Here is a 22182-nt window from a genome sequence, read left to right as displayed (position 1 = left end):
TGCAGCCCTTCACCTCGGCGAGGTCACGGGCATGGAAGTGGAGCACAGCGCCACCCTGTGAGTCTGGCTGGGAAAACCTGTCTGAGCGTGATGAATTATTACATATTACAAAAAGCACATCGGACCCGTGTAACAACTGACACTCATTGTATGTGTCACTGACGGTAGTTATACATTTGACCGTGGATGGGGGTGACACTGACAGACAGCTGCGCGAGACAGACGGTCCCGTGAGCTCACATCACAGGCAGCTTTCGACCCCCTCAGCCGACCCATTCACCGCGAGCAAAGTGTCAGAGGGGCCGCAGAAGACGCAGCAGCGGCACAAATGTTAGTCAGCTATCGCTACATTTAATGGGGAAAAAGCTGCTTCGGTACAAACTAGCGGTCCAGCCAGGTGACCGTATGCTACCGCTTCTGTTGTAGCTAATTTGCTGGGCAGCAGCCAGCTAACTTTAGCCTCGTCAGTTTGTGGTCAGGGCCTGTTGTTTCTGCCTCCTGCTACCTGCGCTTCGGGAAATTCAAGGTAATGTTTATTATCATCGTCTCTTTTATCTCACGGTCATAACAATGGGAAGACATGCTACTTTAGCTTGTTACTGTAACTAGCTAACTGGTCATGTGTTAGCCAGGCTAGACTTGCTAGCTAACTCTTGTAACGCTGTACGCTATGCTCTGTAGCTAACCCACTGTGTTATCAGTGCGGTTGTCACGTTAACATCACACCAGTAAATAGTTGGAATCTCTAAAAGACGAGTTATTTCACAGCGTATTCCATAATCATAGGGAACTCATCCCACGGTAAAAATAAATAAATAAATAAAACTGCTCTGAATGCACATTGTTTACTAATGTCCCAGGAATTTGCGCAGACCCTCTTAATCTTAAAGATGCCTTTCACTCCAACACTGGTTTTAGTTATTTTGTCACCGTGTCCAAATAATGTCACCCTTCAAATACTACTAAAATCTAAGGAATCCTAGAAACATGCTTAAATTTAGAATTGAGGTCCTAAAATCCTAGAAACATCCTTAAGTTCTGACATGCTTTACATTCCTAGAAATGACACAAATTCCTAGAAACATCCTACAACCACAGAAATGACCAAAACTTATAGAAAGGTCCTAAAATTATAGAAACACCCTAAAGTCCTGAAAATGTAAAAAGAAAAAATAAATAAATAAATCACAGGAATGTCCGGAAATCCTAAAAATATCTTAAAATCCTAGAAACATATTTGAGGCTGCTGCCACTGGCCCCCAAAAGTGCAAAAGTGACCCCCAAGCAAAGCAAGTAAAGTAAGTAAGTATCGTTTTGGGTGGATACAGGGTATTTTTAGGGGAAGATGGCAGGTCAACAGTATAGTACATATAACGTGAAAGCTGGAGGATTAATTTGATTTGCAACTCAGCACTGTGTATCAAGTTTCTTTTGAGTCAACAGGGTTCCCACGAGCTTGGAAAACCTGCAAAAGTCATGGAATGTCTCTGTCTTATTTACCAGGCCAGGGAACGTCATGGAATTAATAAAATAATAAATAATTAAAGGTGAAAAGGAAATGAACTGAAAATTAGCTGGGTGGGATTAATAAAAATTGTGCAATATTATTAGATGTTCTTTAACAAATATATATTTTTTCAGAAACACTTTCTTAAGATATTTTTTTGTGTGCATATTTTCAGTTAATTTTTTTGTAACTTTTTACTAATTTCTTGCTATTTTGGCGACCATTTCTTCTCAAGTTGCTTGTCACCCTCTTCCCATGTGTTTGAAAGAAATGAAGCTAATTTGCTCGGAAATCAAAGGGGTTAAAAACAGCAATGTCAACCAGCTTGCAGTAGCTAGACAATAAATTAGTTTAATCTTAATCTTAATTAATTAGTTTGATTATTTAATCTATGAACTATCAGAAAACAGTGAAAAACAGTAATTTTTGTTTCTTAGAGCTCAAATTCTTGTCTTCAAATTGCTTGAATTGTTATACCATCATTCGAAAGCTCTTATGTTTGTCAGTTTCCAAAGATAAATGATTTAAACAATTATCAGACCATTGTCCATAAATGTTATGTCACTCGACTAATTGCTTCAGCTGTACAACATTAGATTTTTCCTCTCCCTGCTCAGTCTTCTCCAACCTTTGCTTTCCTCTGTCTTTAGGGCGATGGATTTCCCGGGCCACTTCGAGCAGATCTTCCAGCAGCTCAACTACCAGCGTGTCCACGGTCAGCTGTGGGACTGTGTCATCGTGGTGGGCAGCAGACACTTTAAGGCCCACCGCTCGGTGCTGGCAGCCTGCAGCACCCACTTCAGAGCCCTGTTCACGGTCGCAGAGGGAGATGCGAGCATGAACATGATCCAGCTGGACAGCGAGGTTAGGAACTTAACAGTTTCGGGCAAAAGAAGGATGATGATACTCAAATGTTTATAGTGATGAGCGTGGGGAAGAGTGTGACGATGATGGAGATCAGAGGTGGGATTTGGGGAGAGAGGGACTCTTCAACTTCAGATGATAATAGCAGTGATAGTTATTCAGTAAAAACTCAACATTTTTAAAGGAAAAGTTTAGATCTATTCTTCAGTCGTGGAATACCTGAAAAAGTCATGGAATTTTACAGTCACATTTTCCAGGCCTGGAAAAGAAACAGAACTATTAAAAGTAATTGCAAGTTTTGGACAAATCATGGAAATTTGCGGTGTATAATAAATTAGATTACATTAATGTAGCATAACAGTAAATATTTTCTGTAGCTTTAATATGCATTAACATGCTTTGTTTTTGTTTATTTGTTCATCTCAAAAGTTTCTAAATTTTCTCCACATGCTCCCTTCATGTATGCCCACTAGGTATGTCAATGAATGCTTTTCCCACCTCTGGCTTGTAGGAGGGGAATACAAGTTTTAATGGTTGTATTTTGTATTTATTTTACCACCATTTGTTCTTTCCTTCTTTTTTTAGTTTTTAGTGAATATTTTTTCTTTTTTTTTTTTTTTTACATTTTCTTTGGAGATTTTCTTTTTTCTTAATTTTTATAGACAACAGATTTTTGGAAATATTTAAAGAAAATTGAAAAAAAGGAAAAAAAGGGTGAATTTATTTTCTTTTTCTCTTAAAATATATTTTTTAAAGAATGCCACAGGTTTGGATGGCATGTTTTCTTTGAAAATAGGAATTTGTGTTGAATTTTCAAGTTTTGGACAGTCCTTGAACACATCATGAGGGATACTGAAATGATGCTGTTAAATAGAGTTTGATTCTTAGTTTGAGTCTTATTCTTATATATTTGAAAAACGCTGGGCGAGTAGGACAAGGATTCAGGATCATTGAAAAGTTTTGAATTTTTGTCCATGAAAATGTGGGAACCCTGAATTATTAAAGGGTAAAACATACTGTACATTAGATGTCAGTCAGCACGCCCCCAGTTTAGAAGCAAAGCTCTGCAATTCAATACAAGAAAAAAATGTCTGCATCCAAACAGTTCCTTAAGGGTTTATTATTTTATTTTTACAAAAAATAACAAAGTAGACAAACTAAAAATAGTTTTATATGACTCTTATCACAATGCCACTTAGTGTAGCATTTGTTTTTCTAAACAAAATAAAGTAGACAAACTAAAATGTGTCATCAAAAATGCTCTTAATTCCACTTAGTGTAGCAGTGTAATAAAGTGCAGAACACTATTAATGTAATAGAATCACAGTTCCCCTTCAAAGTAGTGTTAGAGCTTAACTTAAACATTCCCACTCACAACACATAAAAATATTTCACAATTACACTTATTACAGTATTATAGTAAAACTAGCTCACTAAAAAATGAAGAAAAAAATAAAATGTATCTGTGCGTGTAATGCACTCCATCATCCCTTTAAAGACTGTGCTGCTGCTGTTTAAATAGTAGCAGCGAGATCAATCAGCTGTCTGTGTACCTGCAGGTGGTGACAGCTGAAGCGTTTGCTGCTCTGGTGGACATGATGTACACCTCGACGCTGATGCTAGGGGAGAGCAACGTCATGGATATCCTCCTGGCAGCCTCACACCTGCACCTCAACAATGTAGTCAAGGCCTGCAAACACTACCTGACCACACGCACCCTGCCCATGTCCCCCTCCTCCGACAGACCCACCCATCACCACCCTCAGCTGGAGCAGCAGAGGCACAGGCAGCAGCAACAGCAGCAGCAGCAAGTCTCAGATATCACCGTGAACCCTACTCTCACAGCAAATGCTAACCTCGCTGCAAACGCTGCCACGTCAAAGCTGCAGCGCTCCTTCCTCCTGCAGCAGTTGGGGCTCAGCCTGGTGAGCTCCGCTTTGGGCGGGATGGAGGAGGATGGAGTTGGAAATGGGGTCGGCGGCCGAGTGGTCGAGCAGAGAGCCTCCTTTCCAATCCGACGCTTCCACAAACGCAAGCCATCTATGGCTCTTGGCCTGTCGGAGGAGAGACCAAGGCAGAGGCTGCGGCCCTCTGCCCCGAACCTGGGGCTGTTAGGAGAAGGAGGGGGGAACGCAGAGCAAGAAGAAGGAGCACTGCTGTCCCCGGACTCCCACAAGATGGGGGACGAATCCAAATTGGAGGCTGCAATTACTGGCCTCGTAGGGGTGTCCCAAGATGATCCTCAGATGCCCAGCCAGTCAGACAGTGGACACTGTGAGGGGGGAGACCTGGGGAGAATGCAGGGAGGGGTGACAAAGGAGGAGGACATGGAAGACCAGGACCACCAGGTCAACAGAGCAGGGGTGAAGATCAAAGCAGGAGAGGAGGAGGAGGCCGAAGAACAGGAACAGAAGGTAAAGCTGTGGCTCGATTTGTTGTCGTTGTGGCAAAGTAAGTAACTTTAATTAAGCCTTATGCAGCATATGCATTTTTCATATTTGTCCCCTAAATCTCTTTACTTTTTTGATAACACACATGTTCCAAGTTGGATTCAACACTCACGAACTAGATCATTAGTTTAATGCTTGCCAATAAATTTCTATATATACAGGGTTTCCACAGTCATGGAAACCCTGGAAAAGTCATGGAATTAATAAAAATCATTGAAAATTTTGGGAAAAGTCAATGACTTTCGCCGTGTGTATTTAAATTGTTTCAGTATTCTAGGGATGGATATCACCAAAAGGACCCACAAAACATACTGTCACAGTAATTAGGTCGCAATCTATAATATTGCAATTTTAAACTTGTTGCAATATGTTGAGCATTGCAGTAGCAGATATTTTGCAATATATTGCAATCTATTGTTTTTTTTAAAATTATTTTAATTAAGTGTGCTCAGAAAAACAAGTGAATCTGTTATTCCAGAAGGCAACCAAAAGTTTAATTTGTATTTGTAATATTAATAATTTAAATGTAAAAAATCAGTCAGGAGCATTTGTGTATTGAAACGATATTGCCACGCCAAAATGTCATGATATTATGCTCTTTTTACTCCACCACTAATATAACCTTCCTCATTGTGTAACACAACAGCAATTTTTTTTTCTGTGGCTGTCGATGTAACGTAGCTGTAATATGTGTCACATTCGTTTGTTCATTTTCTCCCCATGTTTGATCTCTTCCTCCATGAATAACAGTAACATAAAAGTAGGTTTGCGTGGGGTTTGAATCTGAAGTTTGAAACACAGCAGGCCTGTGGGGCAAGGCATTATTTTTATTATTATTACTATTAGTCTGTGAAAAGTCATGGAAAATTTTTGAAATTTTGTCCATGACAATGTGTGGGAACTTTGTATTGTCTCATAAATCTTTTTTTTTTTTTGATGAGGCACATTTGTTCCAAGTTGGATTTACCAAACTCACAAATGTGATCATAATGTTTGCCAAAAAAATGCTTAACATAAGGATATAAGCTACATGAGAGTAAAAAAATAATTTAAAACAGCTATGCTGTTGGGAATCCGCAAACAAAACCTTACAAATTGTCACTGTCAGTTGTCATTTTTGGGACCCGAAACAAGTACAATATAGTACCTAGTTGGCAGCTGTATTAAAGTTATCAATATACTGCCAATTACGTGTCAACACAGCGGCACCACATTCTAACAGAAAAGGTCTGATATGAAGTTTGGTGATTAAACAGCATCTTGATCTGTGACTCTGATGGGAAGCAGTCAGAGGGGGCATGCCTGTTGCAGAGATGAATAACAGCATAACACAGTGGAACACTGTCAGGTGCACCAGAGGATGATCCTCAGGCTTATGTCAAAACCCTGACGCAGCTGTCACAGTGCAGACTTTTTCCTCCTTAAAATCTAAAAAGGAAAAAAAGGCCTTCAAACCTCTTGGTAAATCAGCACGATATGCTGATACGTTGAACAGAATATTCATATTGTAACATGTTTAAGCTGCACATTTATTAACATTTAGGTTTTATCATTCTTTTCTCAAGCAAGTGTTTATCCCCACTGGCCCTGGTAGTGGAGGCAACAGAAAATACCCCAGACGTCTCTCTCCCTAGCATAACAAAATGATATCATTTCTTTTTACTTCTTTACTTCAGATTAAATTCAAGTCTCCTTTCTTTCTTCTTTTTTACATGGAAGCCACAGGGTTTCCACAGATCCTTAAAAAGTCTTTTAAGGTATTCTTAATTCTTTCATTTATAAATAAGGCCTTAATGGTATTAAAAATGTGTTAAATCAATCTTTCAACAGAATTAAAATGATAAGACATTTGAAATAGGCTATTAGGAATCACCTTTTTTCTAATGTTGCATTGCAAAATCTCAAAATGATTGTTAACATCTTATGTTTGTGTGTGTGTGTGTGTGTGTGTGTGTACATATACATTTACAACATTCTACATTTTTAACATAACATTAAATAAAAATGAACAAGCTATTTTTTTCAAGGAATGTTTATTGTTTAGTGTAAAAAAAAATTCAGGATTTCATGTAGATCATTGAACTTTTTAACCGTGACCCAAAACGTTGCTAGTGTACTCTTTTACCCATTTTGATTATTGCAGGTGGGATTTGTTTCAGTTGGCTAAAATCTGTTTTGTTACTGACCTGTCCACAGCAGCAACACATTATACAACCGCACCTCAACAGATCTGATCCATCTATTCAAATCGTAGTGCAACAATTTCTCTGAATAGAAAGATCAAACATGTTTGTATTTAAGTCAAACACCACCTGAACCTTCTTTACTGAATATTTTCTTCAATCACACATAAGAGTTATTAGGGACAAATTTGTTGTACAAATTCTTAAATGAGGCTTACTGACAGTCTCAAAAGCGTGTCACACGTATGAACATGCAAATCATGCTGCTCTACGTTTGCAGCTGTCTACGGTGGTCCTGGGGGTCAAAACACTACAACATTTCAGAAAACACTTGTTGAAATGTTTTTGGCAGTGTTAAGTGTTTCTTCCCTCATTTAAGCTCCTTTGGTCTGACATGAATGACCACCTTTGTTTTAAACAGGTGGTGGTTAAACGAGAGCCGCTCAGTTCTCCTGAGCCAACAGATGAAATCAGCGACGTGACATCGCAGGCTGAAGGCAGCGACCCGGCTGAGCCCGGAAGTCGGGAGGAGGAGGAGGAGAAGGCGGAGCTGAGCCCGGAGAGCAGCGACCACAGCTTCACCTCTGAACCCCAACCCAGCTCCGACTCTCTGCTGCAGCCCAGTTCCCAGCTCCTCCTCAAGAACAGCATGGCAGGAGGCGCCGGAGTCGGAGGAGGTTTTGGGTGTAACAGCGGACTGGGCGGCAAACCTGGATTTAATATTTCTAGCTTCCTCAGTCCTAAGGATTTCGGAAGTGGTGTGGCAGCGTTGGTTCCTGGAGAGGATGAGCTCCCCAATACAACTACTGGGGATGCAGTTGGACACCACTTCCTGCTCAGACAGGAAGCTGCCGGGCCTTCTGACTCTGCTTCTTCCTCTCTTTTGAAATCGGGTCCACTCGGTGCAGAGAGTCGGAACACTTTTGGAGACAACCTACAAGCTGATTCTTTGTTCCTCCGCCCGCTGCACGATGGCTTAGGGAACCCGAGAGGAGGTGGGGGAAGTGGTGGTGGTGGAGGGCGTGGAGGGGTGGATCCCTTTGGTTTGGACTTCCAGCGCTCCAGTTTGGGGCTGCACTCCTTGGGGAGACCCTCAAGAGGAGCAGGGGGAGCGGCCGCTGCTGCTCTGGGTTACCCAAGTTACAGACGTATTGCTCCCAAAATCAACCCCGGCATTGGAGGAGAAGAAGGCGGCGTTCTCCAGGATGCTGCCTCCTCCTCCTCCTCGAGTCTAGCAAGTCCTCTGCTACTTAACAAGAGCGGTGGATATGAGATGAACAACAGCCGGCCCACCTCCCTCCCCCCTCAGCTGACCCGAGCTTCAGCAGATGTTCTGTCCAAGTGCAAGAAGGCTCTGTCGGAGCACAACGTCTTGGTGGTGGAGGGAGACCGTAAGTATGCCTGTAAAATCTGCTGCAAAACCTTCCTCACCCTCACCGACTGCAAGAAACACATCCGCGTGCACACAGGAGAGAAACCTTACGCGTGTCTTAAGTGCGGGAAGCGCTTTAGCCAGTCCTCCCACCTGTACAAGCATTCCAAAACCACCTGTTTGCGCTGGCAGAACAGTAACATGTCCAACGCCCTGCTGTAGGTCCGAGGGCACCGCATTACAGTGGAGCAGGGCGACAGGGTGAATACATGATGAATCAGCGATGGGACAAATTTTTAAGTCATAAAAATGTTTTTCTGAAGCTCTGACGGAGCAGCCGGATCTGATCAGCTGTTATGTCCCAATGACAGACCAAAGATTGAGATGATTTTCTAATCATACATCTTTTCCAGGAGAAATCGACATTGTCAAGGCGGCTAGAGTTATTACTAACAGATTTCATCTGTAGAAATATTAAAAGGATGCAGATCATGCAAAATTTCCACATTTGTTTCTATGAATTAATCACAGAAAGAACCATAAATATACACTGCTGTCATCATGAGATTATGATCAGGATTTTCTGGTTTCCATGCATCCCATGGACTTTTCATACTATGATCCAGGCCAGTTTAAGCTTTTTTTTTCTTTTTTTTAAACTTGCTACACTGTAAAATATATTGTCTTTCTAAAATGTGTCATATCTCTTGTGAAGTAATATTTCAGTCTGTTGAGGTGATCCCTTAATACTTAATATCTACAGTTTCTGATAAACTTATTGAAGCATATTTGACTTACTAAAGGCCTTTGCACATCGAGTCCGTTTTTTTTCGGATGCGTGTTTTTGATCCGTCATCCAGAAAAAAGAAAAAAAAAACCATTATGTACAGAAATCTTGCTCACTCAGTCCGATGTGTTTTATTGTTCTATTCATAACAAACATTTGCAATTCGAGACACATTTTCTCCCAGCAGTAAAGGACTGAGCTTCCCTCCTCTCTGTCTCCATACGTTTGCTTTCACTAGGCAGGTTACCATTAACCCTCAAATTACACAAATTTAAATTGTGGATATAAAATACACCTAATGGAAATGTTAGTTTCGAAAAACCTGCCATTTAGCACAAAAAAGTTTTTAAGCTCTCATGAGGTGGTATATTTGAAAAAGCCATATTTTGCAAAACTGCAATGGAATTTTTTTTTCTAGGTCACATGATGCTATGGCTATGCGCTTTTCAGTAGGAACTGACTCTCTCGGGCATGATGCAGCAGACAAGAGGTGTTATTACATCACATAAGTCTTTGAAAGTTGAGCAGATCATCTGGAAGTTTTTGAATCCACAATTCCTCTGTGAAATTGTGGACTCATCAGCTCATATGTGGCCGCTCCCACATATAAGGGGCACAATAACACACCTACGTGGCCTTGGATTTGAAATAAGGACGGCTAGTGTGGTGACTGCAATAGAAATAAAGCTGCTGATGTTTTGAACATACATCACCATGCTTCTTAGATTGTTATTGCCAGAGGAGAAGTTGCAGAACATCACACATCATCTCACAATTGTGTTTATCCTCATTTCTAAAACATTGCTTAAGTTTTGCACAAATCTATAATGGAAACCCATCTACTCTCTGTGCAGTCCTCATCCACCTCCTCTTCATCATCATCCATCTGAATATCACTGTCTTAATTGTTAAAAGTGCACCATCAAGTTATGAAAAGATACTGTGCACTCTGCAGCTCTGTGTTGTTAGTGAAGTGTCCCGCTGCCACATTTTTTCTTTGTTTCATGGTCAAACAATTTTCTAAAAGCTCCTGACGGATGCGAAAAAACCAGAAAATAGAACTAGTTAACTTCACTTGACAGTTTCGGACACAAATAAAAAAAAGTAAATAATGGACTCAGTGTGCAAAGGCATTCACTCTGTGGCAGCTGAGCAACACTATCATTTAGAACAAATATCATGTAAAATAGTGTGCTTATGTGTAGATTCTTCGTTGCACATTTGTAAAACATGTAGCAGCATCCCAGATCAGACTGTTGAGTCGTTGTAATTCTGCGTATCGTCTGTGCCTTGTTCTGTGCAAGGCCTGTTATATAGACTGTGGACTAACTGGTTCAGTTGCAGTTTGGATGTCAGGTATAATGCCTGTAAGAACTGTTGATGGTTGTGTGTGCTTTTGATACTCTCCTGTACAAAAAGGTGGATGAAGTCAGATGCAGTCCTGTGAGGTGCGTTGAGGTTATACTAAAATCTGTCACTTTTTGCGAGCTCAACTAACAGAAAAAATGACAGAGAATGTAGTTTTAGTGTTTTTTACCCTATTGTTGACATGCAGTGAAATAGTTAACTGCACAAGTATAATATTCTTTTATTTACTGAAGCGATCAAATTTGAGACAATTGACGACCAGAACAACAGCTCAACATTTTTCTCAGTAGCTGTTAGTGGATAGCAGTGCATATTCAACCACAGAGTAAGGTCATTGTTTAACCTCTGTAGTTACCTTTCAGTCCAAGCACCTTTGAATGAGCAGAAGTGTTGCAGAGCAGAACAGAAGTTTGCACTGATGACGCATTCACGCTTCCTGTGACTGCAATCATTTCTACCTGTAGTTTGTCAAGTGTAAGTTTTAGAGGAATGGGAAACTGTCCATGGCTCTGATCGATCTCCTGCCCCAATTTGTGCTTTTCACACAGAGCGATCAAAGCTGTGGTTGGCAACTTTTAATTAAAAATGACTTTTTGTCATATTTTCTGACACTGTCACTTTATCCTAGGGCTGTCCCTGACTCAGAATAACGTCAGCCGAATCAGATTCAGCTGTTCAATAGGAATATTCAACAATTCATTTTGCTTTATTCCCATATTAAGATTTAACAGCCTCAGTGGGATATTCAGTTTGACTTGGATTTACATAATACAGTAAACCGTGCTAACAGCATATCAGAAATATGCAACAGCATTTCTTGCTGACACTAGATAAAAAAATACAAGCCAGAAACTGTCGTAGTTGATATTAGCTGTAAATTCACCACTTCTAAGCAGAAGAGAGAGGATACTGTTATCTCGGAGCCTGACTGAGCAAAGTCTCTTTTCGTCCGGGCCGCTGCATCGCACCTGCTGCAGCCTGTACAAAAGAGTAGCATGCAACTTTGACAAAAAGCTATTCTTACAAAAGTTACTAACTGTAGCTTTAACCTTAGAATTAAGTCACATTGTTAGGAGTGCAATGAGGGAGAGAAAAGTTTCAACTTGCACCATCCTTTTACTAGAAGGTGCAGTCTCTTTTTGAGAACACTAATGTTGACATATTATTGCATTATAATGGCATTTTAAAACCTAGATAACAGCTTCACAGGAAAATTCTTTGTAAATGCACCTTATTTTGTGTCATGATGTGCAGAACTTTTCAACTGTATAAAATATGGCATTCAGCGACTTTCCGTCCTTATTGGTTTCACTGGATAAACTACCACAAATTTCAGCTGTGGTCAGCAAGTTTACTTAAGCATCAATTTCCCTGGTCACTGGTCTTCTCACATGTACATAGGTTGTTTCTTAAAAGGGCAATGAAGTTGTGCCAAGAGGCAGAGTCGTCTGAAGAAAACAGTTTGCTGAGGTTCAGCACGTGTTGAAAAGTGCTTTAAAGGTGTAAATATTGCACATTTGTGGTGGTTTTCATCATTTTTCTCTTGAAGGAGAGACAAAACAACACTCCAGAAGAACTAAACATTGTGTTTAAGTTTGCTACTGTACTTGATATCAGTGCTTTACATACATGTCTCTTTATACAAGTAATGTTGCATCTGTTACAAAAGCACTTAGACAAATCATCCTGTTTTTATAACTAACATGTTTACTAGATTGTTGAATTATGTGGAAACTTTGCTGTATTGCAATTAGCCAACTCTACCAGCTCTTGAGGGTTTTCCCTTCTTTACAGGATGAGTCTGCAAGCTAAAGGTTGTAGCATTTTTGTTAGCAGGTTATCTATAACACGCAATCTCCACAGTTTGTGAAATGCAGATACATATAGGTAAATAATAGAATTTTACAGGGTTTCCTGTGATTTTTTTAAATGTAAATTTCAGGAGTTTTAGCTGTTTTTTTTTAATGTATGTAACTGTAATTTAATGTCTGCCTGTAACTTGCTGTCATGTCCCGTAAGTTTGTGTTTCAATTGACGATTTGCGCAAAATTGGAAAATATCGCGGACACGCTGAGAGGGAGTCTAAGTTTGCATTTTTTCATCAACCCAGCTTCAGATTTCCTGATTTCCTGCAGGTTGTAAATAAGAGCAGCTTCACCGGTAGACGGATGGTTAATTGAAGTCAGTGTTCATGCAGTGTTGTAGAGTTCTGTTTTAGTGAACCAAAATGAAAATACATGTTTGCCTTTATGTAAACTTTAATGCTTGCTGTATTGTGTCACCTACACTGTTGGTGAGAAACACGCGGTCTTTGCTTTCATTTCTAGTCGGCACCTTATTGTACTGTAGAGTCATGACACTGTTAGTCTGTACACATTTTATTTGGCACCTAAGTTAATGGATAATCTTGCCTTTTTACATCAGAAGAAGAATTGCTTTTTTGGATGTTTCTCCCTGTAAACGTGAGCTAACCTGTTTAATAACCCTGTAATTCATGGAATCAATAGCGACGTTGTCGTAGCTGGGTCACAGGATTTAAAACAATCACTGACGGTTAAATCTTAAATCTGTTCCTCAGTTCCTTATGCCTCCTCCACATTCTGGAAAGGGTGGATGCTCTTGAGAAGTGCTGAGTTGTGGAGGTGATGAGGTGAAAGTAGTCCTCTGAAATGGCTTTCACACAGCAGCCTGTTGAGGATCATCATGGTGCTGTCTTCTAAAGCTGTTACGCAAACACTTATTGTGAATCTCTGAAAAATGCACTGTATTACCCCTGTATGAATATGCCAAAATTTTACATACATTTTACATGTATAAAAAGGCCTAAATTGATTATGAAAGTAACTGCCTTACGCCCTCTAGCTTGAAAAGCTGGGCTTTTGTTGATATGCCAAATCTGGAGTATCTCTGTGTTGTTTCTGTATACCTAACATAGTGTAACCATGAGAGGTCTAAGTGTTTGTCTCTTTACTGTTGAAGGCTATGAAGATTGTACAGTATGTTCTGTTCAGTTGTATAGACTGAATTAAAAAACTATGAAATTCTGCTTTGTTGCCGACTTCTTCTTTTTTGTTTGTCTGCCCGTCCGGCTGGCACATTCTCAAGCTCTCCTCAACGAATTCAGATTTGACAAAAACATTCACATTGACTCAATGATTAGTTAATAAGATTTTTTGGTAAAAGGTCAAGGGTGAAGGTCACTGTGACCTTGAACACGATATCTCAAAAACACCTTGATGGATTCTCTTTAAATTTGGCACAACAGTGAAAGTAGACTTACAGATGAGATGATTAGATTTTAGTGGTCAGAGGTCAAGGTCGCTGTCATGCTGCATCTCTGAAGTTGGCCTCGAGAGAGTTTCCTCAAATTTGGCACAAATGTCCACTTGTACTCAAGGATGAACAGATTAAAATATGTTGGTCAAAAATCAAGGTCATGGTGACCTCATAAAACATTGTTTTGGCCATAACTCAAAACCTTGGGTGTCCACCTTGAAACTGTGCTGCTTGTGAAAATCTTCTGTGCTACCGGGGGAAAGATGTGTGTGAAGCCATCCATCCATCCATCCATCCATCCATTTTCTTCCGCTTATCCGGAGTTGGGTCGCGGGGGCAGCAGCCTAAGCAGGGAAGCCCAGACTTCCCTCTCCCCGGCCACTTCGTCCAGCTCTTCCCAGGGGACCCCGAGGCGTTCCCAGGCCAGCTGAGAGACATTGTCTTCCCAGCGTGTCCTGGGTCTTCCCCGGGGTCTCCTACCGGTGGGACATGCCCTGAACACCTCACCAGGGAGGCGTCCTGGAGGCATCCTAATTAGATTCCCAAACCACCTCATCTGGCTCTTCTCAACACAGAGGAGCAGCGGCTCTACTCCAAGCCCCTCCCAGATGACCGAGCTTCTCACCCTATCTCTAAGGGAGAGCCCAGCCACCCTACAGAGGAAGCTCATTTCGGCCGCTTGTACCTGCGATCTTGTTCTTTTTGGTCACTACCCAAAGCTCGTGACCATAGATGAGGGCAGGAACAAAGATCGACCAGTAAATCGAGAGCTTTGCCTTTAGGCTCAGCTCCCTCTTCACCACAACAGATCGGTGCAGAGTCCGCATTACTGCAGACGCCGCACCGATCCGCCTGTCGATCTCCCGCTCCATCCTTCCCTCACTCATGAATAAGACCCAGAGGTACTGGGTACTCCTCCACTTGGGGCAGGATCTCGTCCCCGATCCGGAGGGGGCACTCCACCCTTCTCCGGCTGAGAACCATGGCCTTGGATTTGGAGGTGCTGATTCTCCAAATCCGAGGCCATGGTGTGTGAAGCATCCATGTTTAAACAGACATGGATGTAAACTGTGAGTGCAACTCGACTGGTACTCAAAAGCATTCAACCAGGTGGCAATATACTGTATCTAGTTATGAAGTATGAGCTGAAATAGCACAGAGGTACTATAAGAAGACAAAATGTAATGTTATTATTTTATGTTGATTTGACTGATGATTAGGACATTAGTAAAAAAGAGAGCATAACATTACAAACTCATAAAGTTGTTTTTTAAATTTTATTTTAATCTTCAAAGAATAAGTAGGTACAGTAGTTGAACTGGTCCAGTAATGAGCCGGAGCAGCACCAGTTACAGTTTGAGTTCTTTGATCATCGGCTCCCCCCGCAGACCGAGGAGGAGGTTGTTTGTAGCCAGAGCCGACATGGCGTTACGGGTAGTATAAGAAGCACTTGCAATATGTGGGAGGATCACTGTGGGAGGAGAGAATCAAAGAGACAAGTTATAGGCAATGGGAACGTAGAGCATGGCGACAATACTCTAGTGTTACTTAAAGATGTAACTTTGTGTTACTTTTACTAACAAAAAAGAAACTTTGTCATATTTGCTGAAAAACTCACCACATCCACACAGTAGTACATCAGCACAAGATAATTTGACAAAAAGTTTGTGTTCCTGCTTCTTGTAGTGCTTCTAAAGGCATTGGCAAGAACTTGCCGCGTATGAAAAACGACAAGCAGCCAGAGCCGAGAGGTCTCGAACGTGGCTGTCAATCATGTCAATCATCGTTTGTGAAATGGCATCAAACTTGGCAGCAGTGATCAAAAAGAGAAGTTTGTGACCCTACCACCATGCTGGAAATGGTTGAACCAAAACGAAGCACCAGTCAAAGCAAAATTTCTCATTTTACAGCTAAACGGTACACTAAAATATGCTTCTGAAAATATTTTAGGTGAGAAATATGCAATGCAGTGACAGAATCTTGACTCATACTTGATCAGCGTTGCAGAGTTTGACATTCTGACCACAGGTCACGAGCAGTGATTGTGACAGTGTAGTGACAATTTCAGAAAATATGACAAAAAAGTATATATTTTTGAATAAAAGTTCGCCTTTAAAAAACAACTCTTTTTAAGGCAGACTCACCGCAGTTTTTGAGGGTAAAGAGAGGATGGTTTGTGGGCAGGGGCTCTGGAACAGTAACATCTAAACCAGCTCCTGCAATCTCCCCAGTGGACAGAGCCTCATACAGGTCTTCCTGGTTCACCACACCACCTCTGACACAACAGAAAGAGTAAAATTAGAGAAAAACAGGAAAAGCATAGGGAGATAGGCTTGTTGGGGGTCCTGGCCACAATTCTATTGCTGACCACCTATTGTACATGGTAGCTTTTTTATTTTCCCACCTGCTATTCATATTATATAATATAACAATATAATCATTGTGTGGTTCCAGTATCTCAAATGTGAATATTTGAATGGAAATTTAAAGGGAAAGTTCACCCCCAAATGAAAAATACATATTTTGCCTCTTCCCCATGCTGTTATTTTTCAGTCTATGTTGTTTTGGTGTGAGTTGCTAAATGTTGGAGGAATCTGCTGTAGAGATGTAAGAATTATCTCCAATATAATCAAACTAGATGGCACTCGGCTGCTGATGAACATCTGTACCCGAAAGAATGACCTATGCCCCTATTTATACTGGTAGTCCATTCTGATAGATATTTGTACCTGACAGAATGACCTATGCCTCCATTTATGTATGTAGTGGTCCATTCTGATAGATATTTTTACCTGTCACAGTGACCTACGACCCCTATTTATCCTGGTGGTAGTTCATTCTGATTTATATTTTTGCCTATCAGAATGACCTACACCACAATTTTTTACTAGTAGTAGTCCTTTCTAAAAGATATTTTACCTGTCAGAAATAACTTTGCCCCTATTTATACAAGTAGTAGTCCATTCTGATAGATATTTGTACCTGACAGGATGACCTCCAACCCTATTTATCCTGGTAGTGGTGCATTCTCATATATATTTTGACTGACACCCCAATTTTTTACTGGTAGTAGTCCATTCTATTTGTACCTGATAACATGCCCTTCGGCTAATATCTCCAACACTCTGCAACTCACAGCAAAAATATTTAGATTGATAAATAGCACCTAAGGTTAGAGGAAAATATGTATTTTTGATTTTGGTGTGACCTTTCCCTTTAATGTTGTCAGGTCCTATACTGCTTTTGGGCAAAGAAAAAAAATCATTAAAGTTTGTTAATTTAGGTTTTGGGGAAACACAACTTGCTTCATCATGTATTTCATTTCACAGCATTGTGTACAGTATGTGGTAAAGTGATTCAGTTTGTGTTAAGGAGAAGAGTACCTGCTTGTGTTGATAAAGATGGAGGTTTTTTTCATCTTAGAGAAGAGGTTCATGTTGCATATCTCCTTTGTTTCCGGTGTCAAAGCGCAGCACACCGCCAGGAAATCTGACTGCTTTGCCATTTCATCGAAAGAGACTAGATCAAGAGATGGTGTTGGTGTTTTCACATCACAATCAAGAAGACTGATTAACCTTTTAAAACCCAAGGTAACTGGGTTGTTGTTTCTTTAAAAAAACATGGGAAGAGGGTGACAAGCAAAAAATGGCCCAACAATTTGCAAGAACTCAGAAAAAAGTTACAAGAATATTACCTGAAAAACAGTATATAAAAAATCACAACGTATCACTTTTTTTTCTGTAACAAAATTTTAAATATATAATCAAAATAATTACACATATACATTTCTGGACCTAGGCTTATACCTAGTAATTCAACCAACTATTTTTCGGTTCACTTCCTTTCACACTTTACCTTTCTTTTTACCTAAAAAAAAACCTTAAAAAATACAGTAGTTCTGTAAAAATAATTATTTGACATATCTTGACAAGATGCTCATTCTGTTTTTTTTTTCAACATCATACCAATTATCCTAAGTTTCAGAGTTTAAATGCTATTAAAATGCATCTGAATGCAGAAGAAAATTGATGTCAATCCAGATGTTAAGGGGTTAAAATACTTTCCTGTCCACCTTGTCACAGTGTAGCCGTTGTGCATTGATTATAACAATATAAAGTGTTGGCATGAGACATCTAAGTGATCACAAATCTCTAGCCCTTACCAAACTCTGCGTTGATGGCACTGGCCAGCTCGGGCCTGGGGTTCACGTCTGTGTAGATGAACTTCTTTACTTTGAAAGGAGCCAAACGCTCAGCGATAGCCACACCTGAGAGCACAAAAACAGCGTAAGAAGTATCTGATTTACAGAAACGGGACTTTGATGATGAGCTGATGTGCATGTTGTTTGTGGTGTCTTGGATACTGTGCGCTCACCAATCCTCCCCAGGCCTAGAATACCCACAGTGCTGTTGGCCAGCTCGTGTCCACACAACCACAGAGTTCTCCATGTGCCCCAGCCACCACTAACACAAGAGGGAGTTATTTAACCTTTTTGTGGGTGTATGTATGGATAGATTTGAGTTTGTGAGTGTGTGTATAACATTACGTCTTGGCTTCGTGTGTAGCCTCTATGAGCCTCCTGGAGGTTGTGAGCAGCAGAGCTACAGTCAGCTCTGCCACAGCATCAGTCAGAACCTCAGGGGTGTAACCCACACGGATTCCCCTGGAGGAAAACACACACACACACACACACACACACACACACAAATGTTAGACACAGCGTTATACACTTATGTCACCAATTGGTGGCAAACAAGTATGCACAAAAATCAAAACTTTCAACTTTAGTGTAAACTATGATCGCGTCGCTACTGCTACGAGGCTTTATGGGCGTGTTTGACACAGCTCGATGTGATGACATTCTGTGATTTCCTTTAGCCACTTGTTAGCAACCACCTTTTTTAAGACACAGAAAAGTTTCAAAGTTCATGAGTGGGGTAATAACTGATGTATTTTATGTCGTAAAACAACCTGTGAAAGTCTCTTATGTCTGTGTTAACCACAGACCTTAATTCAAGCATCTAAACAAAAACTCATTAAAAAAAAAAAACCCTGACTTGAGACAAGGGAACTGGAAGTGCTGATATGCTAACTCATTTCCGAGATTTAGGACTCATTACTGGGATTCTCCGCAGTGCCCCAGACATTTTCTGTAGGCTGACATGGAAGTTAGCTTTGCCCTGGTTTCACTGTCAAAAAGCATGTATGGTATTTTTCCATTGGATTTGGATAATGTGAGAAAATAAGCCCTGTGGCAAAAAATGTTTATGATACCTGTACGTGTTGTTCAGAAAGATCATTTTCACAAACAAGCAACACTTTTATGATTTTTGAAGCCTAAATGTGATTGCCAGAAGTAAAAAGCTAACATTAGGCTATAAATAAACCACATGATGTTCGCAAGACTTAATGTCACCACCACAGCAAGGCTGTAAAGCCATGTTGAGCACAGCTTGGCGTGATGATGTTCTGTCTTATTTGGCCAATTAAAAACACACAACAACCTCAAAGTTAATGGGTGAGATATTTACTGATGCATTTTACCACTGACTTTGAGACGAGGGAGCCCGGAGTGCTGAAACCCATTCATAGGTTTTAGGACGCATTCTTTGGGCACTCTATAGAAAGTTAAGAATCACCTTTTCTTCAGCTCCTCCAAAGAGAGATGGTCAAATCCTACTGACATAGTGCTGAGAACCTTCAGGTTTGGACCTGCAGGAATACACACACACACACACACACACACACACACACACACACACAGGCTTACTGATGACGCCTTTTGGGACATTACATGATTACATAAAACATATATTCATTGGTGTAAGGTAGTTACGACATTCCCTAGTGCACACTGTTATGATGGGCCCGAGTGCACGCTGTCGTGCACACATCATTTCATCACGTTGAACAACATCAACAAGCATATTTCCCAGCAATCATCATTGCATATCTGTAAAACAAAAATACCATAGAAAATAAGAAATACTCTGTTAAATTGCACTGATTGTTTTTATTGTATATGTATAATCATCATCACATTTTGTAATGTATTTCTTTTGACTATTTTGAAATAAAAAAGAAGGAAAGAAAAAGAAAGAAAATTAGAACTCTTTGAACACAGGTGCATTTCCAAGGTGATGTTCTTCCATAAAGGTCTTATTTTCCATGTAACGTATTGTTTGAGGGAACCCCCCACCCCCCCGTGGGGTCCCTACACAACCACACTGCCTGCACTGTCTGTATTAATGCCCCTGCTTACATTAATGTCCTTGAGACTCACCCAAACCCTAACCCCTATTTGCCCAACCCTAAAATTTTAACCTATCAACGTAATCCTTCCTTTTTTACACCCAAAGATACGTGTCAGCATATTGTGGCCTACTGACCCCATTAAAGGCTCATTCAGTGCATTTATTATGGCTTTCTATGAGTGACAACATGTTAAGAGGTGTGATTGTTTTTTTTTGTCAAAATAAGTTAGAAGTGTTGTCTCTGTCTTTTTTTCTAATGACATGTAAGTGACATCATATGAGTTTTAGTGTTATCTGGGAGCCAATGAAGGTACACAAATAAACCAATTTCAAGATCTTGCATTAAAATTAATTCACTTAATGCTCTGTCTCTGTCTCTGCACAGGTGAGTGTTAGATGCTGCTTGATGATTTTCTTAAGCTTTAGGGCAAATGCGACATTTTTTCAAAGGCTAGTTCAATCAAAAACTGTGATGTTTTTTCAGGCAACATGACTTTTTTTCCCAGTTGTGCAAGATGTTTGAAGCTAACTGGTCTTAAGTCTGAAATGTGTCCCAAAAGTAGCCCGAATTGGACAAACACACATACATACATTTGAAATAGTTTCCATTCATTTAACTCAAAGACTATCCTCACACCTGCAGCATCCAGCACCTCAGCATCAATCTTCTCTGTCAGCACGCAGAGCAGACCATCAACACCTTTGACCCTCTGCAGGAGCTCCTTCCTGGGCACGGGGATGTCATCTGAGTCCCACAGCTCAAACTGCACTCTGGGAAAAAAGAAACCATGACTTAAGATCCAAATCAAATCAGTCTATTTTAATTATTCACACCCTTAAGTAGAGGTTTCAGAAGGGTTAATTTTTAAGGTCTTAAGAGTCCTCTGGGCGAATTCTTTGGAATAGTCAGTCAGTCAGTCAGTCATTTTCTGTACCACATGTCCTCTTAATGGTCCCGGGGGGGCTGGAGCCAATCCCAGCTGTCATCGGGTGGAAGGCGGGGTACACCCTGGACAGGTCGCCAGACTATCGCAGGGCTCCTTGGAATATATATAAAAAATCTCTATAGAATCCCTTAGATTGGTTTTAGATGATGGTTCACACTAGAACTCTCTGAGTGGGCTCTAGATGAAACTCTTGGAATAAGAAAGCGTTCTCAGTAGAAACCCCTGGATGGGTTCTAGATGAAGTCCTTGAAAATATGTAAAGGCTCTTGGCAAAGCCTCATGGGTTGTTTTTTGTTAGCACACTTAGAAGGTGAAAAGGTTCTGGATAGAGTCCCAGGAGAGGGTTCTGGGTCTAACATTACACAATAGAAGGATGTGCTGTAGAATCTCTAATAAGGGGTTCTTGGGGAAACCTTTCACTGATTTTTTAAGTATTACCCTTTATGTTGACTTCTGGGTAGATCCCTCTGAAAAGGCTCCAGTTGAAACCTTAATAAAATTTTCTACAAGGAACCATAAATGGTTCTCCTACAGGAACAAGCCAAAGAACCATATGGGGTTCTACTTAACGCCTTTATTTCTAAAAGTGTACAGATGGAAAATCATAGGTTGCTAAGCTTCAGTCTAGGCTCCTTTGAAGAAATTGAAGAAAAAATTGTCAACAATATACTTTCATAGACATACTGGGACATCCCTTCAGCTCTGGTGTGGGGGAATACCCTTTAGGCTACCAGCCTTATCTGACAAACCTCAGGGCAAACAGAAGCAGTCCTGTTTACTCAAAGTAAATGATGAACTTTACAACACAGACCATTCAAAAAGTATCACAGTCAAATCAGCTACACAAAACACTTAAATGATCACTTAAATGGTCATAAAAGAATCTATATAAAAATCAATTCAGAGATTAACAGCTTGCAATGACTCACTGTCCAGATTCACGGAGGATCCTCAGGCCCTCTGGTGGGATCTGCCGGGTCACGTACACTCGTGGCAGGGTTGACATCTTCCTCTGCACATTGCTCATAAGACCTCCAGTGACATTCCAAGGAGCAACAGCAATCTGCTGAAGCCGACGCAGTGCCATACGACTGCACCACATTGCCAGGAGAGAGTGAATCTATGGGCAGGTGTCCGAGAGATGACAGCGGTACTTTGAATTCAGAGTCTGCTG

General features: G+C 40.6%; 2 protein-coding genes across 2 annotated transcripts; one reads left to right on the top strand and one right to left on the bottom strand.

Annotated features, from left to right (window-relative positions):
- Positions 1-28: 28 nt before the first annotated feature.
- zbtb5 (zinc finger and BTB domain containing 5) lies at positions 29-13577 on the top strand. The gene is made up of 4 exons (XM_042485345.2): positions 29-526; positions 2158-2371; positions 3931-4785; positions 7426-13577. Exons 2-4 carry the CDS (start codon positions 2162-2164, stop codon positions 8596-8598), a joined length of 2238 nt encoding a protein of 745 aa, XP_042341279.1. The 5' UTR covers positions 29-526; positions 2158-2161; the 3' UTR covers positions 8599-13577.
- A 1488-nt stretch (positions 13578-15065) lies between these two features.
- Positions 15066-22182, bottom strand: grhprb (glyoxylate reductase/hydroxypyruvate reductase b). The gene is made up of 9 exons (XM_042485661.2): positions 21938-22182; positions 20699-20832; positions 19447-19519; positions 18354-18470; positions 18182-18270; positions 17970-18074; positions 17191-17326; positions 15952-16082; positions 15066-15278 (listed from the first exon to the last, which is right to left on the bottom strand). The coding sequence occupies exons 1-9, from the start codon at positions 22108-22110 to the stop codon at positions 15157-15159; spliced, it is 1080 nt and encodes a 359-aa protein (XP_042341595.2). The 5' UTR covers positions 22111-22182; the 3' UTR covers positions 15066-15156.

This window comes from Plectropomus leopardus, chromosome 3, assembly GCF_026936395.1.
Source record: "Plectropomus leopardus strain MGB_pleo_1.0 chromosome 3, ASM2693639v1, whole genome shotgun sequence".
In the NCBI taxonomy this organism is placed as follows: domain Eukaryota; kingdom Metazoa; phylum Chordata; class Actinopteri; order Perciformes; family Serranidae; genus Plectropomus; species Plectropomus leopardus.
The sequence above is the reverse complement of the archived record's forward strand: the minus strand, read 5'-3'. Positions and strand labels throughout refer to the sequence as shown.

Excerpts from the sequence above, each read along its gene's own strand:
- zbtb5 (XM_042485345.2), top strand. The coding sequence starts at position 2,162 with ATGGATTTCCCGGGCCACTTCGAGCAGATCTTCCAGCAGCTCAACTAC. Across the intron at positions 2,372-3,930 it reads TGATCCAGCTGGACAGCGAG|GTGGTGACAGCTGAAGCGTT; the intron begins GTTAGGAACTTA and ends GTGTACCTGCAG. Across the intron at positions 4,786-7,425 it reads CCGAAGAACAGGAACAGAAG|GTGGTGGTTAAACGAGAGCC; the intron begins GTAAAGCTGTGG and ends TGTTTTAAACAG.
- grhprb (XM_042485661.2), bottom strand. The coding sequence starts at position 22,110 with ATGTGGTGCAGTCGTATGGCACTGCGTCGGCTTCAGCAGATTGCTGTT. Across the intron at positions 18,075-18,181 it reads TCTAGGCCTGGGGAGGATTG|GTGTGGCTATCGCTGAGCGT; the intron begins GTGAGCGCACAG and ends TTGTGCTCTCAG. Across the intron at positions 17,327-17,969 it reads TGCCATCAACGCAGAGTTTG|TCTCTTTCGATGAAATGGCA; the intron begins GTAAGGGCTAGA and ends CTCTTGATCTAG.